General features: G+C 49.9%; 1 protein-coding gene across 8 annotated transcripts in view; it reads left to right on the top strand.

The window, feature by feature from the left end:
- Positions 1-22007, top strand: part of Kcnq1 (potassium voltage-gated channel subfamily Q member 1) — a 318938-nt gene that overhangs the window by 251537 nt on the left and 45394 nt on the right. For 3 of the 8 annotated variants that reach the window (XM_005064141.4, XM_040751016.1, XM_040751022.1), the window contains exons 13-15: positions 2411-2505; positions 3066-3112; positions 3980-4041. In XM_005064141.4, the coding sequence (XP_005064198.1) occupies positions 2411-2505; positions 3066-3112; positions 3980-4041 (204 nt within the window). Of the gene's footprint in view, positions 1-2410; positions 2506-3065; positions 3113-3979; positions 4042-4384; positions 4684-19715; positions 20204-20327; positions 20430-22007 lie in introns of those variants that run through there. The other 5 variants (XM_040751027.1, XM_040751033.1, XM_040751002.1 and 2 more) reach the window with 5 other exon arrangements.

The following is a 22007-nucleotide window of genomic DNA, read 5'->3' as shown; positions in this document are numbered from 1 at the left end:
AGGTCATGACAGCTCCCAGGCTGAGAAGCAGCTCCTGTAGATGTTGGAGTAGGCTCCACATGCAACAGTATAGTCCCTGCTTGCTGGGTTTCATGCCATTGTGCTAGGTAGGCCCATGGTTTCCTGGGGTTCAAGTCTAGAGTCTGGATACCCAGTGGAGCTCAGGAACCCTCATTGTTTCCAAGTAATCCCCCTTTGAGTCAGAAGTCATCTTAGTGGCCCATTCAGACCACTAAGGCACAAACAAGGGGCCTATCTGTCGACATGTTTGGAAGCTGAGGAGGAAAAGACCCAGAGTCCTGCACTTTCTTTCAGGCTAAGGACACTAGGTCCTAAGAGTGGCTCAGGAAGCTGCCAGAACAGGCCAAACAACTCCTACCTTCCTGCTCTCTGCTTCTCCCCTCTCTACTCAGCCCAGGTTCTGGAGGGGCCCTGTGGGGTACAGAAGCTTTTAGGTAAAGAAAAGTAAGGGTTCTACAATGAGCTGGCTTTGTTGCTGGGGACACATGGACTGGTGGTAGCAGGCCTCCAAGAAAGAGTGAGGTGGGTAAAGAGGGAGCCCTCCTGTGAGGAAGGCTCTGAGGGCTCCAGGTCACCCTAGTGACCCAGATTTCTTGCCTCCACCATTCACCCACCTGCTCCCCACCCACCCCTGCTGGTCTTAATGAAGGCATACCTGCCTGCCCTGCTGGCTGATAAGTCTTTGGCTAGTCACTCTTGTGTCTGGTCTGAGGATCCAGGGCCTCTTAGCCCTGAAAGTTTGTCTTGAACACCCACATCCACAGTCCGGTCAGTCTGGACAGGCAGTATTATCTTGATTCATCTCTGGTTCCTGCTGCCACCAGGGGACATTGACCCTAGGAGAAAGCTGAGATGGTCTCTTTTACTAGATCTAGGCAGATATCTGACAGAGACACCTCAAGCCCCAACCAGATGCTGGAGGGGAGCTTGGCAGCTCCAAGATAAGTTTCAGCATGGGCGCTGCTGGCTATGGGTGGTTGGCGGGTACCTCTGGTCCTCCTCTTACTCCTTTTTTTAAATTCAATTTTTTAAAATTTTTATTTATTTTTGAGACAGGGTTTCTCTGTGTGGCCTAGCAGTTCTGGAACTTACTCTGTAGACAGGCTGGTCTCAAACTCAGAGATCCACCAGCCTTTGCCTCCAAGCGCTGGGATTAAAAGCATGTTCCACCACTGCCTGGCTCTTCAGTCCTTCTTACCTACCCTGCTTGCAGCCCCCTACCCTGCTTGCAGCCCCTAACCCTGCTTCTGTAGGCCTGCACACTCTTACCTCCTCACCACACATTTTGTCACTTGTGCGTTCATAGAGGCCAACGAAGGTACCCATGCACACTTGGACACACTGGCCCTCGGACTCTCAGACCATCCATAGATCAGCATAAGGACCTGGCTTTCTCCTCATCCAGGTCTGCACTGCCTGAAGCTGTAGTTTCTGTCTTCCTTGTTCATTTGCCCCTTGCACTACCAGGCATGCCTAGAGGAGCCACACATTTGTAAAGCATTTTGACTGGTAAGTCCTCTTCCCTATTACTTAGGGTGACCTTCAGTGTGCACTAAGGAGAGACCCAGGTCCTGGACTCAGTCGTGGCCACCTCTGACTGACAAGGTGCTGCATCAGGATTCCTCGGCTTTGCTCATCTTAGGTCTTATTTTATTCATTCCCTCCTAGACACAGCAGAGTAGACCTCAGCATCCCATTTTCCAGAAACAAGGAGCAGAATCAGTGTCCTGTTTAATAGAAGACAAGGACAAGGCTCAGAATCTCATCTAATGGAAGGGAGGATCAGGGCTTATATCTCCATCTTACAGAAGATCGTAAGACCTGTAGACATTTACCGAGTGCAGTTCTTAGACTGCCATGGCTACATGCACATAGGACCAACACATGCTGTCCAAAGCTTGACTTCATAACAGTTGTTGGGTATGCAGGCCACAGAAGTGGTGGTCCTAGTGCCTAGAATTACCCTGGGCATAGCGGGTCCTTCTTTCAGGAGAGCCAGACTGTGTTATTGGAAGTCTATGTGGCATTGGGGGTTATCTAGAGCACATGGTGGTTAGCTCCCCATCCCAAGAAGCAGCAAGTATGTCAGCAGTCAATCTAGGACCCAGATGGACTGTAGGTATGCAACACCATGTCTCTGGTCTGCTAGGCCAGCTCTTTCTGAGGAAGCTTGGAATCAGGGCCAATAGGCTGGTAGGAACTGGCTGGTCCTGCTGGTAAAATGACAGAAAGTGGAGGCCCAGGCAGGCTAAACTGGCAGCCTGCTAGGGTCAAGTCTGCTGCTCTATATGTTCTAAGCCATTCCTCCTATCCCTGCCCCCCCAACCTGCATTTAGAACTGAGCCCACAGGACTCAGGGGAAAGTGACATGTGTCTTTTTGACCTGCAGCAAGCACGGAAGCCCTACGACGTGCGGGATGTCATCGAGCAGTACTCTCAGGGCCACCTCAACCTTATGGTGCGCATTAAAGAGCTACAGAGAAGGTGGGCACAGAAACAGGTGTGGAGACATGGCCCCGGGAGGCTCTGCCCCAGCCTCCCAAGGAAAGAAAGATTTCTTAGTCAGACCTATCTCTGAGTTAACCTCCATCCATGAATCTTCCTGCCTCTGGAGTGGAGCTAAGGATCTGACCGTTCAGAGCCAACGCAGTCCGGGACTCTGTCTTGGGTCCTGTTTCCATAGAAGCAATGTGGTCCTGGGGCCCAACAAGGGCTGGCTCGCAAACCTGGCTTTGTGTGTGCCATGGGTGCAACTGGGAGAATGTGACTGTGCCTTCCACAGACAAGGCCAAAGGTTCAGGGCTCCCCTGTTTTGACTCTACTCATCTCATCCACGGAAAAAGTCTAAGTGTCCCAGCTTCTGCCCCTCAGCTTTGAACTTCCTGCCTGGCCCTCTCAAGAGCATGGGCCATAGGGTCTTGGGAACTTCTTGGCAATGGAAGATACCCCTGGAGTGAGTGTCATGTTGTCCTCTTACACACAATGACCTGTCTTTGTGGTGCCCCAGGCATTGTGTGAGCTGGTGTCCCTGTCTTCTCTCCCAGGCTGGACCAGTCCATCGGAAAGCCATCTTTGTTCATCCCCATCTCAGGTGGGTGTCTGCACTTGTACCTGGGACAGGGAAACCCATGACTGACTCTATCTATCTCTCTCTCTCTCTCTCCCTCTGTCCTTCACCCCATATGTCCCTCTTCTTCATCACAACAGGCCATTAGGGCCTCTTGTATAGAAGCCAGAAGGAACAGGTAGGCCCATGCTAGGCAAAATGTCTGTAGATAGGCTGTATAATGGAATGTTTCGGTGATGACAGAACCTGCTGTGTGTCCCTTTAAATGACAGATTTCTAAAGCATCATGGTCAGACTCTGGGTATGGTAGTGTGAACCAAGGACACATTTTCCTGTGGTGGAAGGGCCTGGTGTGGAGCATGAGCCAGATAAGCAGCCAGCCCAGAGTTTCAGGGGCTATGATGGGGGTCCTTCCTGGCTCTGGTATGCAGGGATGGCATTATATGTGCTAGTGGGAACCTTCAAATCCTTGGGACAAGGTGCTAAGCCACACCAGCAAAGACAAAGCAAGCTACAGTGTTCTGGTGACAGTGCTAGCTGAGGTTCAAACAGGACTGTGGGGGCATAATCCAATGTTGGGGACCACTGAGACAGCAGATACCCTGGCCTGGTGATGGGTCCAGCGGGTATCACAACCAGTCGAGTCACGCCCTGAACAGAGAATGTTCTGTCCCTCCTGGAAGACTCTCAGGGGTTCCAAAGCCAGGAGGAGCAAGACTGCAGCGCAGATCCACTCTGCCACTACTGTGCCTCTCCCTGCCTGTTCTAGCCACAAGAAAATTTTAAAGGATGTCTTTACCCACTTCCCCCATCTCCTGCTCCTTAGGGTCTATCCCGGCTCCTAAGCCCCACCCACAGCCCATACCCCTGACTTTGTGCTTTCCCCCATAGAGAAGAGCAAGGACCGTGGCAGCAACACCATCGGTGCACGTCTGAACCGGGTGGAAGACAAGGTAGGCTCCTATATCAACTCTGTCTGCTCTGATAGTCACCCTCCTCAGCCAGTGCAATACCCTAGGGCAGCATCTCACTGCCCCACTGAGTTCCACACTCTGCTGATCTCCGTCGTGGAGTTCTTGAGAAGCGCTATGCATAGTGGGTGGGCAATACATTTCATAATTGTGTGCTTAAGAAATCAAAAGCCTGCCTACCTGCTGGTTGCTTCTGCCTAGTATCCCAAGCCTATGGCCCTGCCCCTGCCCTGGGAAGGAAGGAATGTGATCTCAAAGTCAGACACACTGCAGCTTTAACACCACCAGTCTCTTTCCCTCCACCCCTTACCCTTTCTGCTCTAAGGGCCTCCTAACTGTATCCTAGCCAGGAAGTGACTGCAACCAGATTCGCATCAGCCTCCCCATAGGCCAGCCATTTAGGGCCCTTGCTCTGGATAGGCCAAACCTTCAGAGGACTCAGAACCTGGCTACGATGGATTTCTGGATGTTGTCAGCCTCTACTTACCCTGGACCTGACTGGTGGGGAAAGTCCAGTTCAAGAGACTATGGTAGGCTATTCTGGCTCTGCCTAGCCAGGCTATTTTTAGCATCCACTACTATAGACTTCCACCTAGAGTAGAATACACACCCTATGGTAGCTCCTTGTATAATGGCTATTCACAATTTCATGTTTCAGAATGCCTCAGCTGACATTAGCTAAGCCATTAGGCTACTCCATTGCCCTCCATGTTTTGTGTCCAACACCCTAACTCTCATGAGCCACTGGAGGCTCTGACTCACCCAGGGAGCTTTCTTGGGCCCATGGTACAACCCACTGCTGCTCTTTGAAGTCTGCAGTTTGAGGTGTGCCGTTATCTTGCCAGACAACTCGTCTGTATACACGGATTTTATCTGAACATAACTAGGAGGCTAAAAATAGTGGAATTTCAGTTGAGTGGGGAGTGTGGGTGCTGCTGGGTTGCCCTAGCAACGCCTGGCTCTGGCTCTGGCTCTCTTCCAATACAGACTGCAACTAGACAGGTAGGCAAGGATAGTCTGGCCCACATAGGACAAGTGAGCTTTCCCTCCCTAAACACTTCCTAGGCACTAGCCTCTGAAACCTCTCTACTCCCCACTAGCACAAGTGTCCCCAGCCTGGGGCAGTCAGAGAGCTCTGTGGCCAGTAAATGGAATACAGGGGGGACATGGTCTGAGCTCTAGATATTCTCTAGGACTCCAAGAATGTGTATTTCCAACACCGAGTCTCACTACAGAGCCTGGACTAACCTGTAGCATCCTGGACCTGAACAGGGCCCTTGACCAGCAGACCAAGATTTTGCACATCTGGCAGGATGGGAAAGATACTCAGAGTGTTCGATTCACAAGGCCTAGGCTCACTCCCTAGATGGCTTGGGAGCCTCGTTGTTTGTCTACATGATCAAGGATACCCTTGGTTTCTCTCTTCTTTGCACATGGGCCTCTTGGACCAGTGACAGAGCCCCTGGTTTGACTCTCCTACTCAGCCTCCACAGACAACCCCCAGTCTTTCCTGGTCAAGGCCACATTTGCTGATCACTCCTACTGCTGGCAGGAATCAGGGAGGTCTTTCCCCATCTCCAGAGAGCACAGACCAAATCTCTCCCCAGAAATTTAAAAGCAGCCTGCTGTCTCCAGTCCCAATAACCCCTCCACCACAAATTCCTGACCCAATCAAGTTCTATCCCATTCTAGCTGTTCAGCTTTCCCTTTCTCCCCATTACCCATAGAACAGGCTACCCCTCAAACCCAGACCAGAAACCTGGTGTTTCCTATGACAGAAGGTGATGGGTGCTGTCTCCTACCAGTGTCTCCCTTTCCAGATTCAAGATATGGCTGCCCAGCAACAATTTGGGGTTTAAGAACCAAGTTGCAACTCTGTGACCAAGGTGGAAGCTGTACTGGCCCGGGGCAGGGGTGGGGCAGAAGTACGTGCCAGTATTTCTTCAGAACAGAACAAAGGGCTGGTTTTCAAAGTCCATGGTCTCTGGGAGCAAGGTTTAGGAACAAAACTAGGCCAGTCCTCAGAGCTCCTGGTGACCTTGGCCCTGTCTGGGATCTGAGCCAGGTTTGCAAGGATGCTGGGATCCTGCACAAACACTTCATGGGCATCACTCTTCATCTTCACCCCCTGCCTCTAGATGACTGAGATGGAGGAATGAGTCCTCTGTCCAAGGTCCACACTGAACCAAGGCACCTCCCCCGGGCTCTTGCCTGGACCCCCATTGTACATCAAGAGGCTGTCAAAGATGCACTGACCCAAATGGCCCATGGCAGTCTGCCCAGTCCCTCCCCTGTCCGGGACCACTGCCCCCTGTGGGGACAGACCCTGGGAAAGAGCTTTGCTGGGCCCAGAGGGCACGATGGCATGGCCGGGGCCCCACATTATCGCAGTTATCAACGTAACCATCGGGACCAGAAACAACCCAAGCGCAATCCTGCTGACCTTGGGAAGTAGGGGACAGGAAATCCCTGGGAGCCCAGCAGTCCCAGAGTGGAGCCAGTGCCAGCCAGCCTGGCTGAGCCCAGCCAGAGCCCCTGGGTTTCCCTGCTGACAGCCCCTCCCTCCCACCCCTCCAGACCAGCTGCAGGCTGGCCAAAGTCAAGTCTCCTGTGCCCAGCAGCTTGCCTAGCTCAGCTTAGCCCCTCAGCTGTGGAGTGGGTCCCACCATAGACCACCCACACAACAAGGCTGAAGCCCACTCACAAACAGCTGGACTGCACTCTCAGAAGGAGATCAGGCTAAGGACCCAAGGAGATTTAGATTATCTACTTGTAAGGGATACCCAGGAGAAGCCAGCTGAACTTGTTCACGGGGGGCTTCAGTTTTCCTGACCAGGAGTTTCCTTAGCTCCAGGCAAGGGAACTGTACCAGGGAGCCATGTCTATTGGCTCCTTTCATACAGCCACCATCTATTACCGATTCCTTTGTTTTAAAAAGCAAGCAGTCTCCTGTGGTCACACAGCTAGTTACACACAGAGCTGGTCCTCATGGCGGTCACAGATGTAGGTAAGAGAGGAACATTTCAGAAGTGTGAAAGTCCTTTGAAAATGAAACTGGAATCAGCTCTGAGAGCCAAGGCTGGGTAGGGGCCAGTGGCCTTGTCCACGGGCTACAGTAGTCAGGACGGGTGGCGATTCAAGATAATACAGGCCATCTTGCTATCCCTATAACAAGAACCCCAGAGTTCTGGCTCCTGCCTTCTCTCTCTGTGGCCTGGCCCTGCCTGGGCCCCCCACTGGCTTCCTTAGGGTCCCCCGGCTCTCTGTAGAACCCACACCCACCTCTTCCCCATGGTGTTCTTAGCTCTTCTTGGACCTGGACCTGCCACAGTGTTTATTTTACAAGCTAAGCTCACACTGTCGCGCTGATATGCAGAGCACAGTGGGGCCAAGAGACTGACTTTCTTGTTTTCTGCAGGAAATGTTTGTGGCTCAAAGCCGGACACAGGGGAGCTCTGGTTTCCAGACCCTGCTCACAGGGCATCTGAGGGTGGGGGTGGGGGTGGGGGGTGAGGCCCTAGCACTCCTTCTTTCTAGTTCTGTCCTAGAACCCAGGCCATACATACTTAATTCCTGTACAAGGACACCATCCAGCCCCCACCAACTGCCTTCATTTCATGAACCCTCTTCTATCCATGAGGCCTACAAGCTGACCCCTGAGACCTTGTCATGTCAGGCCATTCCCTGGGTATCCTGCTCCATCTTTGCTCTCCAGTAGGAGATCTTCTAAGCCCAGGCCTTTCATGTTCTCTGGCTGGAGGATTAGTTATATAGATATTACTGCAGACTTCCCCACCTCATCTCTTACATCCCATATAAAGTCTTAAATGCTGTCAAAACCCATTTAATCTTATTCTGTCATCTTTGCTGAGTTGTGGCTCCTCACAGATTAAGCGGTAAGGTGTTCCCACCAATCCTATATCCGAGAATACTTTATGTGAGTCTTGATGTTTTATTTTGTTTTTCTCTTGAATGTTTGTAGAACTTCAAGGCAACACCATCCAGACTGCTGTTTTCTTTGTGAGAATATTTTAAACTACTGATTACAGGGATTTGAGGCTTATGAACTACTAGGGCTCTTTATTTCTTCTTGTGTCAGTTTTGATAAGCAGGAGAGCTGAGGAATTTGTACCTTTCATCTTGGTTTTCAATTTTATTGGTGTTTACTTCATGTCCATAGCATCTGCATTTTGCCCCTTCTCTCTCTCTCTCTCTCTCTCTCTCTCTCTCTCTCTCTCTCTCTCTCTCTCTCTCTCTCTCTCTCTCTCCCCTCCCTCCCTCCCTCCCTCCCTCCCTCCCTCTCTCTCTCTCTCTCTCTCTCATTCCCAATGTTGTTTATCTGTGTCTTTACTGTTTCCCACAGTGACCAAGCCTGCCATGCATTCCCCAATTTTATTGATATTTTTACCAAACTTTTGGCTTTGTTGATCTTCCCACCTGTGGACTTTATCTTGCTTATCCACATCTGTTTATCTTTTCCCTTCTAATCACTTGACCTTAATGTATTTTTCTCTGTCTAACTTCTTAAGCTAGATAATTGTTCATCTCCAGATTTTTCTAGATTTTTAAGGCATGTAAACCATGGTAGCTATCCATACCATATATACTATAATTTTTTCTGTAAATATCACTAAAAAGGCATATCCCATTTTTGTTGAGACAGAGTCTCACTATGCAGCTCAGTTTGGCCTCAAACTCAAGACTGTCCTGCATTAGCCTCCTTAGTCATGGGGGTGACAGACCCACAGTGCTGCACCAGGCTCCCTACATTTTATAAAGTGTTTTACTTTCACTTTCATCTACTTATGGTGTATTTTTCTAATCTCCAGCATCCTTGTTTATTCCAAGAGTTATGCCATGGCAGCATAACTGTGTGGTTTTTGTCATTGTTATTATTGTGGTAGAACTTTCTAGTAACATTGTTTTATTGTCAGAGAAAGTGGTCCTGGGATATCAACCCCTTGGAATGTTTTGAAGGATGTTTTATAGAAAAACACGTGCTCAGCCTTTGTAATGTGTCTTGAGTACTTGAAAGCGTATTCTGCAGTGATTGGGTGCAGGGCTGTGTTTACAAGCACTAGAACAAGCTTGTTCATTGTTTTGTTCAAATCTTCTATATTCTTGCTAGAATCTCTTTATCTATTTTATCTATCATTTCTGAGAAATCATAGGGTAAATTTCTGTTTAACTTTCTAGGAAACCGCTAGACTATTTTCTAAAGTTGCCCCCCCCTTGTTTTCCCATCAGCAATGTGTAAACGGCCCACTTTTTCTCAGCCTAGGCAGTAGGCCTGGTCTTTTCTATTTCAGCCCTGTTAGTGAGTATGTAATGGTATCTCATTGTGGTTTTGATTTGCATTTCCCTAATGACTAATGATGTTGAGCAACTTTTCATGTGCTTATTAGCCATTCATAGTCTTCTCTGGTGAAATGTTTATTCAACTCTCTTGCCCATTTTCCAATTAGGTACTCTGCTCTATTGTCGCGTGGCAGGAGTTTTAATATGTTCTGGGTACAAGTCTTCCATCAGACGTATGACTTGCAAATACTTTCTCCTAATCTCCGGCTGTCTTTTCATTTTCTGAATTGTCTTTTAAATCACAGAAGTTTTTAATTTTAATGAAGTCCAATTTGTCTTTTGTATGTTTTGTATGGTTCCTGCTTTTGATGTTCTTAGACTTCTTTGCCCTATCTGAGGTCATGAACATTTTCTTTCTTTCTTCCTTTCTTTCTTTTTTTCTTTCTTTCTTTCTTTCTTTCTGTTCTTCTTCTATAAATTATATAGAATAAGCTTTTGTATCTAGGTCTAGATTTTGAGGCAATTTGAGGGTATGAAATGAGATAAAATCTAAGTTTCTGTTTGCTTGGTTTTGTGTATATACATGCTGTATGTGTGCAGATAAACATATGTGTAGGTATATATGTGTATAGAGGCCAGAGAAACATCTCAACTGTTGTTTTTCAGAAACCATTCATTTTATTCTTTGAGAAAAGTCCCCACATTGACCTGTAGCTCACCAAGTAAGCTAAGCTGGCTGATCAGAGAACTTCAGGGACCCACTAGTTTCTTCTTTCCCAGCCCTGGGATTATAAATATGTGCCACCGTGCCTGACTTTTTTACATGAGATCTGAGAACTAAACTCTGGTCCTCAAGCTTACACAGCAAGCTCTTTAACAGCTGAGATATCCTTGTAGTTTCTTAAAGGTATCTAGCCCAGAGACCAAGCATGATGGCACACACATTTAATCCCAGCACTAGGGAGGCAGAAGAAAGCAGATCTCTGTGAGTCCAAGGCCAACTTGGTCTACAAAGTGAGTTCTAGGTCAGTCAGGGCTATGTAGTGGGACCCTATCTCAAAAAAAAAAGTATAGCCCAAGCCCAAACTGACCTCTAATGGTCTAATTATCTTCAATAATCGCCTACCAGCAGGTACTACACAAACAGCTGCTTATAACTTGCTGACATTCAGTTGTTCCGCACCATTATTCAAAAATACTTTTTCTTTGATCAAGCAGCAATGGTGTCTTTGTCAGAAATCAATTAACCAAGCCAGGCACAGTGGTATATACTTTTAATCCCTGTACTTTGGAAATTGATGTAGAAGGATCAGGAATCCCAAAACATCCTCAACTACATCCCAACTACATCAGCCTGAGCTACCTAAAAGAAAACATCATTGACCATAAATGTATGGGTTTCTTTAGCTTCACTTCTATTCTCTTGGTCCATAAACCCACCTCACACCTTCTTAACTATTGCTCTTTACAGTAAGTTTTGAAATTAATCAGTGAAAGTCTTCTGATTTGTTTTCTCCTTGCCTAATCTGAGACCTAGAAGTTTCCATGTGAATTTTTGGGATGAACTCGTAAATTTTTATTTTTAAAAGAAAAAGAGGGAGAAGAAAAAGCAGGCAAACAGGGTAGCTGGCTTCTGGGCTTTTCTGTTGAACTTGTAGGTCCATTTGGGTAAATGTACATCCTAGCCCATGAATATGCTATTCCTTTCTTTGAGTGTGTTCTACTTTCGTTTCTTGGGAAGTAAGATTATGACAGAGTTTTGTTCCCGCAACCCAGGCTAGCCTGGAACTAACCATATCATAAAATTCACAATCCACCTGCCTAGTCCCCCACCCCAGGTGCTAGAATTACAAATTTCTTTTGGTAAATTTTTGTAGTTTTTAATGTACAAATTTTGTGCTTTTGTTGTTGTTGTTGTTAAATTCACTCCTGTTTTATTCACCATGCAATTATCAATGAGATTGCTTTTCTTAATTTCACTTCGGGATTGTTTGTTACTGGAACTAGAACTCTATCTTTGACTGATCTGGGAAACTCCAAATTTGCTATTCTTGATTTTTGTGTTTTGTCCTTACTGTTGATTCTGTTAGATTTTCCACTCCTGCTACAGATAATAAAGACAAACTTACTTCTTCCCTTCCAGTTCAAATGTCTTTAATTTCCTTCCTTCCCTCCTTCCTGCTCTCCCTGCCTTCTCATCACCCTTGCCCTGGCTTAAACGTCAGTAATGTGTTAGAATGATTGGAGAATTTCTTGGGAGAAGGACTCCAGTTACCTGTCTATTAAGGATGGTTATGGCTTTGGATTTCCTATCAATACCTCCTGTTGGTTGAAGATATTTCCTTCTATACTGAGCTCACTTAGACCTGACCAGAAGTAAATGTGCATGTTTCCCACCTGTACTTTCTGACAATAGCAAGATGACCACTTAGCATTTAACTCCTTATTCTATTAGCACAGTATGATACAGTAACTGATTTGGGGGTACATTCCTGGTATAAGCCCCATTTGGTTATGGTGGGTAATGGCTTTTTTTTAATGTTGCAGGGCTCAAGTTGCTATATTGTGTTGAGAACATTTGTGTCTATGTATACATACATACATATATATATATATATACTTGTGAGAGAGACAAAATGGGGATTAAGACATAGTCTCCTTGTATAGTCTATCCCAGGTTGGCCTGGAATTTACTATGTAATCCAGGCTGGTCTCAAACTCACTGTGATCCTCCTGACTCTGCCCCACCCACCAAGTTTCAAGATTCCAACACCACCATGCCTGATTAGTAGCTATAGTTATAAAAGATACTGTACTGTGACTTTCTTGTGCTAAGTTGCTGTTGGTGTGTGTGTGTGTTATGCATGTGTAGGTTCATATACATATGATCAGCAGTTTTGCCCACCTCTTCCTCCACACACTGCCTTCCCTGAAGTGCCTGCTTTCTTCTCTCTCCTGCTGCTACACATATGGGCACACATCCAGACTGGCCTTTCAGTTCCAGGCTCGAGGTTTTCCAGACCACTCAGATGATAAGAGTTTGAGCTCTAATCTGAGCTGTAACTAGCTGGAGGATATAGCTTCCCAGGGCAAAAGCTGTTCCCTTCCTCTTAACAGTTAAAGCCATCTTAACAGTCTTCTCAGGGAGTGGGTTAATTTTGTTGACTTTCCCACTGAGCTATTTGAAGGTTAGAATTTGGTGAGGGTTTCTGCTTTGAGACACCCAGGTTCCAATGCCCAACGTCACTAGTGAGGTTGTAGAAACTAAAGCTCATGGTGCATGTGTGCCCTTGGGAAGTGCTTCCCTCTGAGCCCTCAGTTTCTAACCTCCCACTCTCTGGTCAGCTCCTGGCTGCTAGCCACAGATATTTAATTTTCCAATAGCTGCTCTAAAAAGTAATCTGGTGAAATTAAAGTCAGAGTCATACATTTTATTTAACTCAGGAGACCCCAAATACTGTTTTCAATATAATCAATACAGAAACTGTTAGAGCAGCTTCCAGTCCTCCCTTATTCTGAGTCCTCCTCAGAAGCCAGACAATTCTATACACATGACCCATCTCAATTTGAAAGCTGGGTTTTCATGAGAGCTTCTGGAGTTGTATTAAGACTTCATAAAATTTACAACTTGGAAAGGAAATTGCAGGCAGGGGAGGGGGTGCAGTTATCTTTGTTTTTAAGACCAGGTCTTGTTTTGCAATTCAGGCTGAGCTAGAACTCACTATGTAGCCCAGGATAGCCTGGAACTCACTATTTGGCTAACACTGACTTTAAAAACACAAGTGATTCCCCTGCTGTAGCCTCCTGAAAGATTCGATTACAGGCATGAGGTACCACACCCAGTCTGGGGAAAAGAGATTCTTTAAATGTTCTTAAAACTCAGTTAAGAATCTATGTGTAGCTAAATTTAAGTTTATTAAAAGTATATTGTTAAAACTCAGATCTTCTCAAGTTAATATAGCGGTAGGGCCTTATCTATTGGATGGCACTGTTTCATATGGCCTACAGGGAGGCAAGGGTGGCCATGACCAGATCAGGAAGTCTGTGAACACCAAGAGGAGAGTGGGGAAGGCAGGTGGAGGTGGCATGGAGGGGAAGAGGGATAAGAAGCAGCATCTTTGGCCCTGACCCCTCTGCCTACCCAGGCAAGCATACTTACAGGACCTCCCTGGGTTTCCTCTCCTAAGCCTCCTCCCCAGTCCATGGCCCACCCTCTCCAGGTCCCAGGACACCACAGGCTGAGACCCACAGGCCATACTCCTTTGCCACCCACCATTAAGAGCCCTACTATCTGCATGGGCTGATTACATCAAAAAATGGGGCAGCCTAGAACACACCACAGCACTACTTCCCCACCAAGTCCCACTCTGTCCCCCAGCCCCACTCTGTCACCCCTCCTTGCCTCGCTGCTGGGCTACTCTTGAGTGACAAGGCCGTAAACAGGCAAAGGCATGGGACTCCAGACGATCAAAGAGCTCCCTTCAGGAGCCGGCATTCGTTTGCTATTCTGGGAACTGGTTATTTTAAGGTTCGTGTATTTTTTCTTTCCTGAGGAGCCGTCTTAGTGGATGGTGGAGTCCTGAGGTGCTCAGTCCTTCAGTCAACCACACAAGCCCTGTTTTGTCTAGGGTTTCAAAGATAAACCTATAATGAAAGCGCCATTTGACACAGCGCCCCACCACCCTGGTACTGGACAGGAGTGGGCATGGCTGCTGGGGAATCCTTGTGCCCAGCTAACACTCTGAGAGAGACCACTTATGAAGAGAACCTGAACTCACAGGGCTGGGCCATAGGCTCCAGGCCTGTGTCCTGCGAACCACACCATTCAGCCTTTAGGCCATTCCCATCTATTTTCCTTGCCCTAGTCCTCTAACTATCCGACTGCAGTCTGCCATGGTGCCAGTACTACCCCAGCCTGACAACCTGTGTGCTAGGTCCCCTCTGCCCCAGCTCTTCCCAGGCCTACAGAATAACCCAGCAATAACAGTCAGCCTGAAAGTGACCTTATACCCTGCCATTTTGACAGAAGATCTCAGAGCCCATTCCAACCCAGACAGCCTCTGGGAGAGACTAGGAACCTTCTCTATCATCCATATAACAAGGACATCTTCTGGGCCTCAAAAGCTGCAGAGAGACATGGGACTCGAGCTCACTCCCCTAGGAGATAAGTGGTCATCTCTGCCTTCAACAGCCCCCACTATCCTCACTGTTCCTAAGCTTTCTCCTTATTCAAGATAGGGAGGACACACTCTGTGTCAATTACCATGAATTTGGAGAAATCAAGAGAAAATCATGCTCCCTCTAGATTTTCTAGTCTGGCCTAATTTGGGAGCCACTTACCTATAGGGGAACCATGCCAGTTTGCTGAAGGCACAATCTCAGTGCCCATCTCAAGCCTCCATTGGGCCTATCTAGCCTCTGAGCTCCATGCCATGGGCCATTATAGTTCCTTTACTCAGGTTTTGCTTTACCCAGGTGTACTACATCTGTGCAATGTCCACTTGTGCACACAGGCACACCACAAACCCCTGCATTATCATCCCCTGCCTGCTTCATGCAGGGCAGAACCTGGACCTCCTTCAGTCCCTTTGGGGCCAGCATGTAGGTTGTAAGCCCTGCTGCTGACACTCAGTGGCCATGAGATCTAGCAGGACACTATGTGTCTAGCACTGATACAGGGTCCTCAGTCAAGCCAGAGGACCATTGTATGCAAGGGTCTTGTGGTGTGGGTAAAAGACCCAGGGCACTGACCACAGAGCTCACAGTGGGGAATAACTGGCTCTTCCCCAACGTGGCATGTACCCCTGAGCAATTGTCCCTTATCTGGGTCTCAGTTTCCCCACTGCAACAGTGATCACTGCTTTTCAAGTCCCCAGCAGCCCCCTCCCTAGAGTCGTCCTTTCCTTCTGCACTCCTTTCTCTTGGGATGTTTCTTTCCCTGTCTGTGTGGGAGACTCTCCCCCGCCCCGCACCAGCTCTCCTGAGTGACTCTATTTATAGGCCTCAAATATTGGCTGGAGAGGAAATTTACATTTTTTGAAAATTTAGCTCAAGCCCGTGTCAACTTCTGTGGGTGCGACTGCTTCTGAGAGGCAGGGAGCAGACGGGCAGCAGACAGAGGCATATGTGTCTGCCTGCAGCAGGCGAGGGCCCTGGGCCTCCGCAAGGCTGTTGGGTGATCTGTAATCAGTAGCTTCTGTAAAGGGAGGCAGTGGGCACCATCCACAGGGGATGGGGCGTGAGGGTGGTGTAAGCCTGTGTCCGTGTGGCCAGCCCTGCCTGGCCTCCTTGGCCAACCTCAGAAAAACATGCATTTTGGTCAAAATGAGCCTCTTTTTAAACTTGTCACCCTATGGGCCAGGGCCTATCCTGCCCCAGCTCTGCATATTAAGCAGCAGTTTGGTCACCACCAAAAATAGATCCCCCAACCTAGAGCCATTCCCTCCCTCCCTAGAAGAGGACCAGCCTAGAATGGGGCAGCCAGTCGTGCCTGGCCCTGGCCTTAGCCCTGGCAGCTCCGGAAACCATGGGTTGGTGAAGACAGGGTGGGGATAGCAGGCATGAGGCACACTTGGGGGCACCCCTCAGGGTGCACAGAGACCATTGGGAACACCTGGCATGGCAAGTGACAGTCAGGGCCAAGCCTGGATGGTGTCACCGTGCACCTCTTTGGATAGGGAAAGCCCTCTCGGCCTCAGTGTAGCAGCATGTGGCCCTCATAGTCCTACTGAATGGCAGGTGGATCCAGCAGGTCTGTACCAGTGAAACCTGCTAACACATCAAGCATCTACTCCATGCTCACCCACCCAAAGCCTAGGGTGCAAGTGGGTCTTGCCTGGCCTGGAGGGCCTCATCCACAAAATGGCTGACTTTGCCTTTCAGCTGGGGCTGCAAGCATGGGGAACGGCTGCATACTCGGAGGCCTGTTTGCTTTGCTGAGGGAACAGCCTTTCCTTGCCTGGGTTCCAAGGGCTCCAGAAGCAGATGGAAATTTTTGTGGATTAAATGCCGGGCTGAGGCACGCTGGGCTGTTTGGGTTGGCAGCATGCTGCCTCCCCGCCTGCTCCTCATCCGCTGCTTCCCGCCCTCGGCACATCCATTCATGCCGCTGCTCCTGGGTCTCCCTCCTCCGTTGCTTTATGTCCCTTCACTCTCTTGTGGCCTCGAGGGGTAACTGTGCTGGCCCAGAACAAGGAAGGCCAAGGCTCTCCTCAGCAGCTCCTGCAGGGACCCTAAGATGAGGGTCCTCTTGACCTCCAGGCCTTCATCTGTCAAAGAGCAGGCCGTCTTTGAGTCAGGTGAGCAATGTGACTGTGGTTCAGTACTCAGAAAGCACCAAGACACAAGCCTGTCACAGTGGCTACTGTGTTCCCAAGAAAACACACGGCTCAGGCTGGCATTGGGGGGGGGGTGCTTCTGGGGCTTCTTCTTCCAAGCAGATCTGGGCTTTTTGCAAAGGGGCTTGGAGGGTGGGGGGGGGTCTGTCAGGGAATCTCTAGGGTGCCAGGGAGCACGGGGTAGAGCTATCCTACAAAGGGCTCCGGGGAAGAAAGGTGCAGGGCACGCCTGCCATGTTGCCTCACAGCAAAAGATGGATTAAGAGGGACAGAAAGTGAAGCAGACAGTGAGGGTGGCAGTACACCCTGGAGCCATTGAGCATTTTCCCTCTGAGGAGGCCAGGAGACGGGGCTTGGTGAGCAGCCACTGTGTATTCAGCAGGCCCATTTTGACATGTTACTATGCGCTCCAGAGGGTGGTGTGAGGCCCATGTGTATCCTCCCCCTCCCCTCCCCTGCCCCACCTCTCTCCACCACCTCACCCCACAGCCAAGGACACAGGTTGGTTAGTGTGCACAGCGCCCCCTCTGTTCCTAGGCAGCCAGGAGCCGCAAGTCAGGTCTGGAGCATAAAGAGACATCTGTGTGGGCAGCGAGGTGGCCAGCTGCCTGCTGCCCGCACAGAGATGCTATATCCAGCTGGGTGGACGCCCCATCAGACCACCAGGACCCACCCACCCCAAGGGGTGGGGCTTCTGAGGAAGGTGTGAGGTCCTGGCCTAGGGCCTAGGTAGCCTATGTCACCTGGTCACTCTTGGCTGGTTATATGGGAGTGGTAAGGTGCCCATAGCTACAGATGGGGTTCAGCCTACAGGCACCATGTAGGGCAGTTTGGGTATGCCAAGTGAGCCCACAGACTTGGTTTACATGTCTATGACACCCCTCTGGCTATAATGGGCCACCTCCAACAGCTAGGGTGGACGTGTGGGGTACTTCCCCAGAGCCTACAGAATCCTCTAAAATGTAGCCCTTCCAGCCAAGACAGAGGGGCAGAAGCCCCAGGAAAGCAGGCAGGAAACCTCTAGGCAGAATACTGTGAGAACTTGTTCAGTTGGCCAGTCATCCTACACCCATTGATGCCAGCTCTGCCACTTAGACTATCCAGTGCTGCCACTTAGACTAGGAGGGTGGGCTGACTCTTCTTGTCCCTGAAGGGGACACATACAGAGACCCATAATTACATATTTCCCATGGTGGAGAGGAGAAAGTAGCAGAAGCAGACTGAGCCAGCAGGGAAGGTCCAGGTGGAGGCCAGGATAGGGCCGCCTGTACAAAGGTCCTGGAGCATGACGGCAGTGTCCTTTAAAGTTGAAGAATACAGCAAGGTAGAACCTAGCCAGAAGGGTATGGACTTCCCAGCGAGGCCCCAGGGGCTTTTTATGACAGGAAAAGGGAGGTAAGGGGACAATGATTCCAGAGAGCTGTGAGAGGCTGTGATGGGGTTAGGTGAGGCATTAACAGTATGGCTCAGGCCCACAAACTGCTGGCCCCTTCAGAGACTGGAGAGGAAGATGGAAGGCAGAGAGCATACAGGACCCCAGGCCTCTGACGCAGGCAGCCGGGCCTCTAAGTCAGGAGCTCATGTGGAAAGGAATGAATAAAATCAGTCAAGGTGGAGAGGCAGGAAGGGTACAACGTCATAGCTAAGGCCAAAGAAATGGACTAAACCTGCTCCTCAGAGAGGAGTGAGGTTGGCCCTGCCTCAGATCAGTGCTCCCGAGCCCAGTTCAGAGATGAGCTCAGAGCTCAGTACAAGGAAGGGGTAAACCAGGTTTGTGAGAATCTGATGGGAACAGACCCTAGGCCTCAGGCTTCCCAGGTGGAAGGCCCTGGGTTCCTAGGAGGATGACAAAGTCTGACAGGGTGAAAAAGGAAGCAGGCCCAGCTCTCAGCAACGGTTGGATCACAGAAGGAAGGCCAGGTGACCAGTGGCCTGCACAGCTCTTCTACAGCCTACCTCCAGCCCACTCCTCCTGGTTGGTGGGGAGTCAGGAAAGTGTGTGGGATACATAGATGACAAGACCCAGGCCTCTGATGTAGGGCCGGTGGGGAGGAAAGTGAAGGCGGAGCCAGGACCCATCCTGGTGTGAAGCATCCGCCCTCCTCTTGTTACCTGTAATCTTCCACACATACGGACCCCGTGTGTGCCCAATCCACACACATGCTTCCATAGCTGTCGGCGAAAAAGATGTGACCTAAATCAGGTGCCAATTCAGAATCCTCTGAGAGGCCCCAGTGAGAACTGAGAGCATAAGCAGTCCTCTTGCCCCTCTGCTGCGGTTTCAGTGCCTTCCCTCCTTGCCGAGGATGAAGGAAATGAGCTGCCTGGAGCCTGATGCCTGGGTTCACAGAGTAAACCCTGTTCCCCACCTGCACTGGAAGGGCTCACTCACTCTGTCTGTCTTACTCAATTTTTCCTCCATGTTAATCTCTTTTCTTGCTGTGACCAAGTTCCCAGCAGAAGCAGCTCAAGGGGATGGTTTGTTTTGGCTCACAGTTTGAAGAGATACAGTCTGTCATGGCTGCAGGGGTGTGAGGCGTCTGGTCACACTGCAGCCACAGTCAGGAAGCAGAGAGAGGTGAACAGGCATGCTCAGTTTGCTTCCTTGTTTCTATTCAGTCCAGGACCCCAAGCCCATGGGCTGATGCTGTTTGCATTCAGGGTGACTCTCCCCTGAAGCATTCTGGAAACACTGTCAAAGATGTGCCCAGGGGTATGTTTTTAAATCCCACGAAACCAACAGTCAAAATTAACTATCACACACTTTTTCCACTAAAATTGGAATCCTGAACCTGAATTATTGGGCACTGTGACCAGTTGTCACATAGGTACAGAACAAGCCCAAAAGTAACCATGACTAGTAGGTTCCAGCCAGCACCAGCTCCCCAGTTGAACCTGGATCCCTGCCTGGTGAGAAAGAACCTGACATAACCTTCCCTATCCTACATCCACTGGGGTTCACCAGAGTTTAATAACAGTCTCCAGAACTCACTCTCTTGACTCTATTTCTTCTGGTTTCAGGTATTCAGTTGTCACAGTGATTTTGGCACCCCAGCCACAGAACCTACCCAATGCCCACTGCCATACTGCAAGAGAAAAATTTTTCTGCTATGTAGCTCTGATGCAACCATCTTTTGCCAGCCAGTGAGGAAGCTCATGAGCCTCTGGTCCTGTCCTCTCTCCAGTGAAGGGGTGGCCAGGGAAGGCAGGCTAGAGGTCCAGGGCAGTGAGCCTCTGCTGCCTCATGTTGTGGGGCTGTGGTCAACCATCCTTTCCCCTCTGTGTTGTTTCCTGAGTGCCTTATCACCTTGGTGAGCACAAAGTTTATACTATCCTCATCCCAAGAAGTGACACCCATGAAACAATGGCTTTCTGACTCAGCATAGTTATTTGTACCTTGCACTGAAGTGCAAGCATAGATGCTAAGACGCACCACCGAAGACTAGCACATCTGTGGTGTGCACAGCTTGGGAGAGGCTTTTCTGAAGATGAATACCCAGGCCAAGGACAAGGTGGCTCCTATGTCCTTGTTGCTCCTCAAACATGTGATGGAACTTATGCCCACTGATGGCCTTGAACTTTGAGGGCAAGGTAGCAGGACATATCCTCTCATTCCCTCCCATCTTCTCCCAGGTGTTCCCAGCTCCTGTTTCTCAAGCTCTGGAACTAGAGCCCGGCAAGGCCAAAGGCAAGCCTCCTCCACCCTGTCTTGTTCATTAATGTATGTACACACAAACTCTTTCTGCCACAAAGGGCCATATCTCCACTCAGCCTGATCTGTTGTCTTCTCTGCCAGCCCCTCAGGACGCGTGCCCCCACCTCAGAGCTACACCCTGCAATAATAGTCCACTGAAGCACAAGCTGGGAAGCCAGGGAGGCACCATGGGCTTCCCAGGAAGCACAAGACTGTAGGCCCTTCTTCCCTGTAGTGGTTGCTGAGGTCCTTCCTTGCCCCCACACGAGCCCCCATTGCTGTGCATGCTGCCACCTGACAGATGTGGCGGTGACAAAACGATGGGGCCGGGAAACGTTGGCCCTTCGGTGCTGATGAAGGCAGCCTTTATCCCAGCCGTAAATGGTTTCTGTGTGGAGTGGAACTATGCCTGTCCCAGGCCTAACCCCTCAAGGGCCGGAGAGGCGAAATTGGATCCATGGGGAGAGATTTTACAGCATAGGGGCTGGTGGCAAGTGGTGGCAGACCGTCCCCACGGGGCCACAATGAGGCATTGTTCCCCGCCTCACCTGGGCTGTCTCCAGCATCCCAGGATTTACGAGGTTCAGCCGCAGCCTCAGGCCGGCTGCTCTGGGCTGACTGGGGGGGGGTGCGGGCAGCAGCGAGGAAGAGGACAGTGCCCAGCCCCCAGCCCCCTAGTGACAGCCAGCCAGGGACAGGCCATAACGTGTCTACAGACCACAGCGGGCCATGCCATGAATGGGCCCTCTTTCTCCTGTAGCCCCACAGTGCCCAGGAGAGCTGGGAGGCAGAAGGCTGAGCCAGTTCCTACAGCCCACCTTCCTGGGGGCTCTTGCCTCATAGGGGTCTAGGCCAGGCAGCCTCCTACCTCCTAGACCCCCAAAGATTTCCCTGGCACCCATGTCCACACAGGCAGAACCTCTCCCTAGCTGCTCACTATGGCTCAAGAGTCTATAGGACCTCCTATAAACATCCTTCCCTCCTTGCCTGCTCTTTGCCTTTATGAAGAGTGCCCATGGCCCTTGGCCTTGGCAGCCTGGTCCAGCTCCTTCCTCCACCAAATGAACTTCCCCTATATTCTCTATGTGCAGCTCCCCTTGTGCCTATGGAAATTTCTTATACCTCACACCCTTGCTCATGCAACACCTCCCTCCCAGCAGGCCTCCTTCACCCTTCGTCTTCAGCGCCTACCCCCATCCTAAGAAGAAGCTGGTCCCTCTGACATAAGAAACACCTCTCTTCTTGGGCATCCTGTGGACACCTCCCAGTTCTCTGGAACTGCCTGGTCTTCTGGGGGTCATGAACGACCTACCAGGGTGTCTTGGGGAGCAAACACACCCTTAGCAGGCATCTCAGTCCCTTTTGCTCCACAGCCCTAGGACAGCACTAGAGCTGAGTTAGCATGTATCTCCAGCCTGAAAGAAGCCCTTTCTCCCCGGCAATGTCCCCACTTGCAGTCTCCAGCCTTGGCCGGTATGCAGTGTGAGCAGAGGGGTAGGCTACTGTGCCTGTCTCCCCTGCTACCCGGACCTTCTTAGATCCCCTCTTGGCAGTTCAGTAGTGGGGGAGGGTTGAGGGAGGTCCATCCTCCCTGCCTGACACCAGCTTGTGTTCCACAG

Source organism: Mesocricetus auratus, unplaced genomic scaffold, assembly GCF_017639785.1.
Source record: "Mesocricetus auratus isolate SY011 unplaced genomic scaffold, BCM_Maur_2.0 Super-Scaffold_4256, whole genome shotgun sequence".
NCBI classification, from domain to species: domain Eukaryota; kingdom Metazoa; phylum Chordata; class Mammalia; order Rodentia; family Cricetidae; genus Mesocricetus; species Mesocricetus auratus.
The sequence above is the reverse complement of the archived record's forward strand: the minus strand, read 5'-3'. Positions and strand labels throughout refer to the sequence as shown.